This window comes from Lepeophtheirus salmonis, chromosome 4, assembly GCF_016086655.4.
Source record: "Lepeophtheirus salmonis chromosome 4, UVic_Lsal_1.4, whole genome shotgun sequence".
NCBI classification, from domain to species: domain Eukaryota; kingdom Metazoa; phylum Arthropoda; class Copepoda; order Siphonostomatoida; family Caligidae; genus Lepeophtheirus; species Lepeophtheirus salmonis.
Window position 1 is genome coordinate 34,800,762 of NC_052134.2, and position 12,464 is coordinate 34,813,225.

Sequence of the window (12,464 nt, forward strand, 5' to 3'; positions counted from 1 at the left end):
AATGTACATTGCAGTGTTTGTGAGTATTTGTATCTTGGCATTTTCACTTTTAAAGTGGCTCACATGTGAGTACAATTTTTTGGGTCATCTTCAAAGCAGGTGTATCACCGAACACACTAACCGTTCAGAAATAATTCGGAAGAACTTCAGCTTTTTTATCAAACCCAGGAGGCAACCACGTAAAAATTTTAACTTGGGTTTTACTGATAAATATATTTGGGTGTTTTTATTATTCTTCTGGAATAAATGATGTACTTTTACATTTGATTTAAATAAACTAACAAAAATTATAAATAACATTATTCATTTGAATTTTTAAAGCATTTGACAGACAAAAATTATAAAATTTAGGCTTTTCCAAAATAAATGATTATAAAATTTTTGTCTCTTCTAAAAAAAATTTTAAATTTTTTTTTTTGAACAGACTTTATCTCGAAAAAAATAATCCCTGAATGACTCACATTACAACTATTCCTTTTAACTTGTTGGTCTTGATTCGATTCAAGTATTTTTGTCTTAATATAATTCCCTGAATATTTGTTATCTCTATAATATAATCATTAGTCTTTTTGAATGAAGACTGAGAATCTCTGAGACATCTAGGAACAAGAATTCTAAACCATGAAAGTGGATTAAATTTCTTTTATACAACTTTATATTTTTTTCTTGTATGACATTAACTGATCGAAACTTCTTCACTCTTACAGTCGCTATATGTTCGAATATCATTTTGGCACATATTGAAATAATTAAAACGAACATTATTTCCCGTTCTTAAACACTCAGTTCTATCAATCTTGACCAGTGTGTTCCAAGATTGTAGCAAAGACGAGCAAATCCATTAAATCCATTCATCATGAGTTTTTCCAATAATAACTTTTAATCAATCAGATCCAGGGAGAGTTATGTATGTTATTTTCATGTAAAGGGAATCCAGTTTATCATTTATCTCCTCTTCGTTCATTTTGATTATTAGTCAGAGACACGTATTATTGACTTGGTCTATTCAATTTGAAATTTATTAAAAAAAAACATTATGTCAAAATTTTCAAACCCCTTCCCCCTGTTCCAAAAAAAAAATATATATATATATATATACTGGTCACAGATATGCCCATCCCCCTTTATAATAAAATCCTTCGGACGCCCCATAATTATTATCAGTTATCCTGTTATTGGACACAACTATATGTACATAAGTATTTGTATAAATGTGTAGTTGTCATTCAAAAGAAAACTGATTTAACTTAAACTTGATAGGTGGTATCATTGGTAGTAATCCGACTCAGAAATGAAATATTGGATTCGTAAGTCAATGTAACTTTAGCCCATGTACATTAGTTATTCCATAGAAGACTAGAGTTATCTGGAAATTAATGTAAGAATAGAATGAGCTATTTTTCAGCAAAAGATGGCCTAGTATATTTTGAAAACGTTGTCTTGATTAGTGCTGTGTCGTTCCTTATTTATCCGGCCCAGTCTCGTCTTATGACCGGTCCTATCAATCCTTAGGAACGGCAATTATTGGGACCGGTCCTTAGCTGTCGATTTTTGAATTTTTTTATTATTTAATATCGATAATTCATTAAGGCAAATAAGATTTATGAAATATATATTAAGATTATTGCACATATCTTGCAAAAAAAAAGTCATGATAATACGAACATGTTATATTGTTACTTGTTTATATAAATTTTTCTATTATATAACGGAATAATTTAAAAAAAAATATTGTTGAATGGAATCTAGAATGATCCATAAAGTTGGAAAAAAGATGCAAACGAGGGTGTCTGGTTTCCTCCCTTCTCTTTGTAACTGCTATGGAGTATTTAAACCATTACTTAAATAGTAAATACATGGGGTTTGTGGTTCGTTTTGGATAAATATGCAACTTGGTTTATTTATATGCGAATGACATAAAGCTTCTGATTGAACGAAAAGAGAGTTGAAATTATACTTTCTGCTTTCCAAAAGTTCACTAGGGTTTCGGAGATGAGGGTGAATTTGAACAAAACTTATATCCTCTCTATAGCTCACTGACATGCTTCTTTGTATTTGAGGATAGGTGGTTGTGTGGTATTTAACACAGTATATATATTAGGCGTTGAGTGGAAAAGGGATGGATCCGCTACTTCTAATTGGATTAGAGTCAAGTCGAAGGCCCATAAGTCGTGTCTTCAGTGGAGGAGATTTAATCTTCAAAAGAGAATTGAGTTATATAATACCAAATTGATTCCTCAGATTATATATATTCCTACTATTTTCCCTTCTCTAGGTGGGAAGTCATTAATGGGAGAAGATAAATGGTTTGATACATTGTTCGACAAACTTTACATCCCCGCTCTAAAGAGACCACGGTCTCAATTAGGAGGAGGACTTGTCTTAGTAGCTAATGTTTTACCAAAAATATAATTGCTAAGCCTCACCAGGAATGGAGAAATGTTTTATAGGCTTCTAATGTGTTTAATTATTTAATGGTTGGCACTGCCCTTTCAAATAACTACATTCTCTATCTATCAAAGGAATGGGCAGCCGGTTATATAATCTTCTCGAAAATATTCCTTGTTTAATTCAAATAACATGATTGGCATCATTTGCCAAAACCTGAAAAAAAAACCTTTTTTTAAGAATCTTCGTGACTCAAATGAGCTTGAAAAAATCACTACGGTCAAAAACTATCAATAATCTGCAACCCAACTCAATTTTTGATACAGGTAAATTATTTTTCCCTTTACAAAGAATGGCTGAATATCATCTTCCACTAACTCCTTGGTGCCTAAAATCGGTCAACAGAGTTTCTCTTTTCAAGGAGGCCAAGGAAATACTCGTTCATTTTATTTCTATTCTCAACTTTGATAAATCCTGAGAATACAAAATTGTACCTACATTCTTTGAAGATAAATGATGGGAGGAAATTGACGACTCAATTCTTGACAACGGCAAAGCTGTTAAGGTTTTCAAGTCCTTTCAAAGACTGTGGACAAATTTTGAATAATAGTATCCACGCTTTTGTTGACTGTCCAGTTCTTTCAATATTCAAACAGTTTATTTTGCTTAATCAAATATTTCTCAAGAACTATAAAGAAGAGGAAATTGAATATTCTGTTTGGTGTTTCCTCTCGAAGAAATGAAATTTCTCAGGAACAAAAGGCAATAAACACGTCTTTTAGTAATTATAAGTCATTTATAGCACAGAGCATCGTTAATCTTTATGATATAAGATATGTACTTAAAGCCGCTGCTGCAAGGTATGCTACATTTCCTTTGAAGATACCAATCTCCGATGGGCCTACGTGGAATTATCAATCCGATTGTATAAAATACTTCCCACAGATTTATGTACGTCATGAAAATACTCTTCATTTAATCATTCATCAATATAAAAAGTGCATTAGTGGATGATGTTATCCTTTAGAGGGTGTTTTAGGCTATTATATATTATTTTATGTTATGTAGGTACATATGTTGTATTATTGAAGTTTTGATTGCTTTTGTTTTTATCTTTTCAATGAGTCTTTTACTTAATTTTTGTTTTTAATACTAATTTTACATTTAAGAATATTAATTTTAAACTATAATGTTTAATTATATTTTTTTTTTATATGAACGCAAATATTCTTGAAATAAAAACCTTGATGGTGAAAAAAAAGAAAGAAAGAAAGGAAAATCCCTTTCATTGACGTCAAAAGGGATCGATTTTACCTTTTCGAAGAACCACCAAGTGGGACTGGACTGGATGGGACCAGACTGGACTGAACGGTGGTCCTTAGTCCTAAATAGGGACAGACACAATATTAGTGTTGATGGTTGTGCTCTAGAGACTTGCATGGAATTATATTTAATGATGGCCTTCAAGAGGTGTGCACCTAGCTACAAGCATGGCTGCAATAACAATGAAAAGGACCCTGATGTTAATTTTCATCGATTTACACTGAAGGATCCTAAAATTGTTTCCAAATGGCAGGTCAATATCTATGTGGACAGAAGTATTCCTTGGTTAGGCCCATTTTTTGTGAAGACGTGTTTTTACTTCCCTTTCCAGTTTACTCTAGTACTCCTTGGTTAATTGTGTTTAAAAAAAAGTTATTCTTCCAGCTACGCAACAGCTGCTAGATTTATAAAATACATTTAAAAATCCTAATAAATTTACATTTTATTTACGATAGTAATAACATTATAAACAATTTTGAAGATGATAGATAACACTCAAAGGCTGAGGAAACTACAGGGGGCTCTATAAACTATCAATATTCGAAAAAACGGTAATTTAAAATATAAAAGGATAAAAAAACCGTTATTAAATGAAGAGACAGCTAATTAATAAGGCCGCCAAAAGAAGACTTGATCTCTTTCAAGAAAGGTTATTCTAAAAATAAAATAAAAACATCGTTTCATAAATACTATTAAGAATTTCATTTAAAAATATATTATCCTAAAAAAGCATTATCAAGAAAATAATGTGCGTCACAAAATATTACACTTCAATATTTTAATTGTCTTCGCCCAATGGAGCTCCAAATTGTATATTGAGGGCTTGGAATTGAAGGAGAATCACAACTGGTAATTATGTTACTAGAAAATAACAAAAGTAATTAATATGATATGAATTACATACATTGTTAAGCATGACTAGAGTGTTCTTACTATTGATGATTTGCATTTTCAAGAGCAAAGGGCTGAATCCTTGGGATATTTGTATTATCACAAATCAGTCTTGAGAAAGAGAATTTTCGTATTTCGTTCAATTGCTCTGAAAGTAAAATATATGTATAGCTAGGCTGTAGAAATTACTACCTAAAAGGAGTGCAAGACATTTTAAATTTGTAACTTGAACAGTGTTTTTTTTTTTTTTGTTTCCATGGCTATTATCATTATTCCTTCATTCTTGAGGAGAGAACCATAGAGAAAGAAATATATAGAGGTGATCAGATCCACGAATGATCGAAAAAAGCTTTTAAAAAAATATCTACAAAAATAGTTTTAAACCAAAAAATTAGTGTACAATTTATTCTAAAATGTAATCATTTTAGCATAAATTGATACAAAATTTTGAAAATTGAAAGCGAGAAAGAGGGAAAATGCGACGAATTCCATTGTCAACAAAACTTTTCCTGCTGAAACTTTAGTATTCATATATTCAATATACAAAATACCATTTGGCCGAGTTTTTGGAATTTTTTTTAAAGAAAATCCTAAAATTTTTGGAACAAAAATTTCAAATCTACAATTTGGTAATTATTTTTTTTTTTTTTAAATTCACAACTATTCACAAAAAAATTCAAATATTAAATTTTTTAGAAAATATTAACTTTTCTAGTAAAAATGAAAAATTCATAAATTCTGTGTGTGTGGGGGGGTATTTTATTTTTTCATAATTTAGAAAAGTAATGAATAAGAATCGGAATCACAAATTAAACATTATTTTCCTGATGTCATTTCTAGAAAAAACATGTGATTTCCTTATTCCCAATTACGATTAATCGTCCCCTCACGAATCTCAAGTGCATGAAAGTCAAAGAGGAACACCACTGAAGATTAGTTGGGGAGTTGAGAGTCCTTGTTGGACTCAGAGTAGAATTCAAGATCAATATCGGATGCCTGTATCATTGTTAGAAACGGAGTGGAATTTGTGTTGATTTCCTTCATCTCCTTCCTCAGCTAGCAGCTAATTCAATGAAATGCCATGACAGCTAAGCTGTTCTCCTTCCGACCATTCTTCAAGTTTATCAGGGTAACCACGTTCATTTCCAGTTTTTAATTGTAGCATACTCGCATATCAAAATATTTTCAGCTATGACAATTATTAAGAAATACCCCTACAGCTCTCATGGACAGCCACAGCTCGATCAATGGTAGGCTTATGAGATTAAATTTGGAACCATATAGTATACCAAATAAAATTTATCAACCTCTACTTAATTATATTATGATGACGATGAACTTTTGTAGCTTTCAGTCCAATTTTTGGGTTCTCCAAAGGATTAATCAGAATAATTGGCTGATAGATGTTCATGATCGTCAAAAATATTAATGTAGGTCTTCCTAACTCAATTTTGATAAAAAAACATTCTAGCTTGGTTTTGTGTTGACAGACCATATATTACGTAAATCCGCGCCAAAAAAATTAAATTGAGACTCAGCCTTCTTAGAACGTTTTTTATTCAATTGTGTCCACGTTTTATGAAGGACCTTTCTTAGAAAAAAATATTTCCTTTTATTTTCAAAATAGTTTTTTTTAAATGGTCATATTTTTTGTCTTCAAAAATTTCTTTTTAGTGCATATATTGATTTACTTTTTTCAAAATATATCCATTCAAGAACAGGGCCTAAGGCAAATTCCCCTATACGCAAAATGAATTTGAATTTAAATATCCTTCATCCACCACCACCTCAATCCTCAAGGAAACATATGTTTATGTATGGAATCAAGACTCACCAAGTGTGAAAGAGCCGGTTGATTTTCCATCCAAATCATAGAAGAAACGATCCCCTCTTTTAAGTCTGGCAAATTGATCTGTAATTATACATAAAAATGTCCTTCCAATCAATGAATCCTTGGATCTCACTTCCAGAAGCATTCCAATGAACAAATCAATGTCTTTGACGTTGTTATAAATCCGTTTGAGCAGATTGATGTTCTTGCAAAAGTAAAAAATCGGAATTTAAATTAATTGTAGTCTACTTTTTAAAAAGTAAAGAGATATTTGCTAAATTACTTCAAGTGCCATATTGTATTTTAAATCCTCAAAGCGTTTGATTTTCCTTGACCCACAGATTTCCAGATAAAAAATATAACCAGGGATTCCGTGATCCCTTCCTCTTTGGAGGTTGACAGCAATCAAGTCCAGTCCTTCGTCGTTCAATTCAAACAAATGATTCTGAATCTAATAAGAGAGGGACTTATAAAGGATATTCATATATTCAAGGCTCTCAAGTCTCATAGTATCTACGTGAGACTCGCGATCAATATCCCGTTCTCACACCACACATTGTATTATTCATACGTCATCAATCAAAATAGTTCAAAATATCTTATTTCGAACATCAATGTTTCAAATGGAAATAGCTTCCATCCTATCATAAAAGCCTCAAAACAAGCCACGCGTGTCCTTTTGTATTGAACCTGAATTCAATAAATATTTTTGTTGGGTGTATAATATACTTTAATTTATTAAAAAAGTTGAGAGGCATGGTTGAATAAGTTCATATAATCTATGATGTTACGAAGTAGGATTAAAAATATCACTCCAAACCTATTCCAAAACTTGAGAACCTTGTATTATACTTATTATTCATTGGCAGAGAGAGGCAGCCTGGCATGGGAGCCGTATTATCTGTGTTGAAAGGGGGGTAAGTTGAGATAAAATAAGGGGAAATTTTTTTCTCTCTCTAAAAAAGCAAGAAAAAAAACTAACTTTGCGAATATGTGTTCTAGCAGGTATAATATTTACGAATCCCTTGTGAAAAGCTGCCACCGCTGCTACTAGTGGAAGATACAAACCTCGTCCGAAATTCGATTATCAAAGTCTTCAATATTCTGAATAACCATTCCAAATGTAATTTCATCCAAAAAACCTGGAGTTTGTAGTTGTTTGGGATTATTGAAGTTATTTCGAAGTAACAAGGATCCTGTAGGCTTTGCGTTTAAAATGTTGTAACTCCTGCAGAAAAGGGAGTGAGAAGACATAATATGATTAGCCTAAGTTAGAGAAAATACTAACCTTAATGCACTAGGAATAAGCGTATGTCCAACCCGAAAGGCTGCTGCAGCAAATTCATTAGTTATCCTTGGATCAAAATCATCTCTATAGTCATGGCTAAACCCCTTTCTCAAAGTCCAGAGTCCAAATTCTTGCATGGTCGTTGGCCCTAAGACAATGGGAAGCCATTCGTTATATACAACATGCTGCCATTGCGCATTTACAATCTGCCGAGTCACTTGAAAGAGTTCCTCGTCGGTCCAAGTACTATTTTGACTGTTTAGCACAGTAGCTACTTTGTTATGTTGACGAGCCCAAAGTGTGTGTACTGAAGTAAGAGCTGTTTGTTCGTTTACTCTCGAGTCACCAGCTAAAAAACAATTATTTGGGTCCAGGCATTCATCGTTATTTATATTTGGAGGAAGATTCTCGTTCTCTGGATCTAATAATAACAGTCCTTTTCGAAAAGTTCTAAGAGCAGTCAACTCCTCCTCAGTAGAGCCGTAAATATTCGAAGAGTCCAACCAGTGTGTAATTTGGTTCATCTGAAAGCAAGGAATTTTGTCATATTTAGCAAAAGGAATAGGGATTCACATACTTGCTCATTGGGGCCAGCTCTACAGTCAATGTCGGGAGCTGGTAAGGACCTTACAAAATTTAAACATGTCCGAGGATGAAATTCTAAGTCATTAGGAGGTATGGAGATTGGAAAGCACTCTAGTGTATTGTTCCCCAGAAGAGCTGAGCAGCAGTCGAATCCCTCTCCATCTTCTTTGCTAAAGACGGGAACATGAACAAGATCATGATCTATGAACTGTCCTGACGCCATGAGGAGGTTTGTAAATCTAACATTTGGTCTTAAGAGATTGTTAGTGGACATGGTAGACACAAATCTTGCTGATGGAAGATCCCTTCCATCATTTGCACGTCGAGGCATACTGAAACCTATGTGAGAAGGAGTTGTTGGGGTCAAATATATTTAGAATTTGATACATTTCTTGCCATCAAAATAATTATTTTTCAGAATCCTTTGAACAGGTGTAAAAACGGATCCAAAGATAGGCCTTTTTAGATTATTACAAATGCCACGAGGATTCCGAAAGGGTGATTCTCTATCACAAGAAAAATTTTGATCACAACTCGCTGCTTCCACATTTTCAATTTCACATATATCACCTTCCACGATAATAGTGGATTTCTTGGCTTTGATCATATTCTCAATAGCAACTTTTGCGGTGGTGACAGCCTCTGTTTTTGGAGCTTGATGTTCATAGAGAAAAAGCCAGAAGTTGTGCGATTAATAGCCAGTATGTTTGTCACATTGAAGATAGGAAATCGAACTGCGACTGTATTTCCTGCCAAATGATCATTCCCAAAACTTCTAAAACTTTTTTCACACAAAGGAATTCCGTTAGTGAGCGTTTTGTCGTGAGTCCGATGGTGTAGCACTAATCAAAAATAAAAAGGTTTAGGATATGATTTTTTTATTATAAATATACTTATTAGGTGAAGTAGTTACTTAGAAATGCGAACAAAATTATAATTAATTTATTAATTACTTTCGTCTTTTCAGTTATTAATGTTATTCCTAAAAATATTTTTACTCTCTCTCTCGCTTAATTCCAGCGATATTCTTATCGCATAAATCCCTTATCAGAGATCCCCAAAGTCATCCTTTTCATGAAATCCCTCCACAAAGGATCCCTCCATCTAACTTTTTTGACTTATTGAAAATGAAATGGTCCGTCGGAATAACATTCAGACTTTATTATATATCATTTATCTTTTCAATAAATTAGCTTTCTCATAAAAATGTATTTCTTGAATTTCGTAAAAAGATGAGTGGAGTTGTTATAAATTCTTACAAATGGGGGAAAATCCAACAAATCCAAAATCTACAGCTTTGAAAATTATAACACGCAAATGAGAATATATATTACAAAATCAAAGATCAAATTGGAGCCTTAAAGAAGGGTAAATTATCTTCATAATTTTGTCATAATTGTGAAATATAAGGGGGTCAAGGATAATATATTGGAGTTAATAAAGGATAAGAGAGAAAAGAGAACATTTAAAAATGACGGCTCGGAGCCATTTCCAATTTTTCAAGGGTTAAGACTTAAGTTACTTCAAATCTTTTTGAAATTTTCTCTAAATATCTTAAATTTTTGATAGAAAGGGCTAATTCTCCAATATATAGACTATATGATACTAAGATCAATAACAATGCATCTAAATTAAAATTTTCCTAGTCTAATTAAACAAGAAAATTAAAAAAAAAAATTGCTAACAATCACTTAAAGTCATTTTTCAAGACAGGAATTTCCAAAACTTCTCTACTTCGTAGTGCATCGTTGATGACTCCGGAGTAGATTACATTCATAATAAAAAAATACTTCATTGAGCATATTTTATATAAAAATATAGGGCTCCATAGTGATGAAAAGATTGGAAATCGCGGATTCTGAGAAGGTTCTCTTGACAACGAGACAACATGTATATTCAAAATGAAAATTCAGATTGAAACAACCAAAATTTGACATAAGAGCCCAAACCTGTGGAGCAAAGATCCATCAGATCTTATAAACCCCATAATCTGTTTGAGCACATTGGGTATATTTTTCCTCCTCGAACCAAGGCCACAAAAATTTTTTCTTAATTTAATTCTTTTACGAGGGTAAATCCTTGGAATTTTGTAATGTTTATGAAGTATAACCCGATCAAGTATAATATGTCAACTGAGGATTATATTCTACATAGTATAAAAATAAGTTATGTGTGTGTCTGATATACGTTTATCATAGAAAAATAATGATAAATCGTATTTATTTCAAAAATGGAGACAGATATAGACTTTCAACATAAAATAAAAGTTGTTTAGAATTTTGAGTTTCGCTATGTTTTATTTTGATCAGACCAGATTTATGGGCTCTAAAGGGCAAATTTTTTTCATTACTAGTAAATTTATTTTTTCATATGAAACATGATTGATTCCCTGTGTCTTAAAGTTTTATTTATTGTTTTAGATTTGGGTTGTCGATTCAAAAATGCACAAAAATATATAATTAAAAAAACAACGAATTACTGTACTAGCGGTAAAAGGTACCACAAAAAAAGAAGAAGAGAATTAGCGAATTATTCTTAGTCGAGATACATCTTATGCAATAATTATATTTATTCAAAAATACTTTGGATGGCGATGAGTTTCCATTTTCACTCATAAGGAAACAGTTCCTAATTAAGTTAGCAATAGCAATGACAATAAATAAATTATAAGGTCGACCATTTGAAAAAATTGCTTTGTATTTTACAAAATCAGTATTTTCACATGGTCAATTATATCAAGGGCGTCCAAAGAGGGTGGGCTGGAGGAGCTGTAGCCCACCCACAAATTATTTGATTTTTTTAAATAATATTTTAATTTTAGTCTGATTTTTCAAATTTTCGTACAAAAAAATTTATTTACCGCAAATAGCTATGGACTTTTGATTATTGTTTTCTGGAAAAATTTAATATTTGAAATTTAATTTTTGAATTTTATATAAGGACTTTTCACAATAGTAATTTACCTATTGACTGGCATATATTTATAGTTTATAGCAGATCGTTTTAGCTTAAAATTTTAACATAAACATAAACTAAATATCAATAAAATATTTTTAATTTTTCATTGGCTATCTTTCAAATAGCGTTTTCGTGCTCGTATATATATAAAATAAACCCACGAACGAAAATACTAGGGCACATGCATTTTTAAGTAGCTTCCCCTCATTTACTCTGAAAAGTAGGGTTAAACTTTTACCATCGTTATGACTTAGTTTTTTGCAGCAGAGCCCAACTTCTGTTCTGGAAAATGTACAAAGATTCCATACACGTTCTTCTGGTGTAAACCTTCCGGCACAGTCCACCACGGGTTGACATTCGCCGAATCGGCAAGATTTTTCTGATGTTAAAGCATAGCGATTATTACCAAAATCTGAGGTCAAAAATAAATAAATAAAGTGACATGATATTATTCAGTTGTGCCATCAAGGATCTTACTTGATGATTGGAAAGGATTATGTGTAAAACAAATTATATACTGGATGAATAATACAAATACGAAGACACGTCTCATTTTGAACTTGGCTTTTTCTCTATACTTTATATATAATAATTAGTAACTGAAATGTTTTCCAGATGTTTCTCAAAAGCAACTAACGGAATACCCTTTACTTGTTCCTCTGATATAAAACTCAGGATGGATGAATGAGGATATGCAAATGGATCAAATTTCAAGTCAAATGGCTCTGATAATACTTATTTTTCTTTTTTTTCGGAATTTAAATGATAATAAGATCATTTTAATTATTTCTTTTTCATGGCAAGTTTGTTTTGAATCAAATCACAATTCATCATTAAATTTTATGTTTCAAAACGAATTTGCTATGAAAATAAAATCAGTACAATTCATCATTCAAATTTTATTATGTAAAATAAAAGAGCTAATGCGGAAAATCGGCTCGAATCAAAGTAGCTATTGAATACATGGAGCACACTACTGAACATGATATACATCGTTATCTTTATTATATCTCACAACCTTTCTACGCAAAAAAACAACAGAAAAAAAACCCCTCCATAATTGCTTGGGAATTATCCAATTCTTCACATCTATGGAATTATAATTAAATATCGGGATTATACACCGCTTCATAACTTATTAAGGGAAACGAAGCAATAAAATCGACATCTTACAATAAAGTATAGTTTATTGCAGGGGCA

The 12,464-nt window shown here is 31.8% G+C and overlaps 1 protein-coding gene across 1 annotated transcript; it reads right to left on the minus strand.

Moving 5' to 3' along the window:
- Nucleotides 1-4,398: 4,398 nt before the first annotated feature.
- On the minus strand, nt 4,399-11,940 carry LOC121115802 (salivary peroxidase/catechol oxidase-like). The gene is given in 11 exon segments (XM_040709946.2): nt 4,399-4,572; nt 4,645-4,750; nt 6,437-6,638; nt 6,717-6,884; nt 7,502-7,661; nt 7,722-8,245; nt 8,299-8,645; nt 8,703-8,975; nt 8,978-9,148; nt 11,503-11,676; nt 11,742-11,940. Coding segments are annotated over 11 exon segments (2,292 nt in total). The 5' UTR covers nt 11,818-11,940; the 3' UTR covers nt 4,399-4,481.
- Nucleotides 11,941-12,464: the final 524 nt, after the last annotated feature.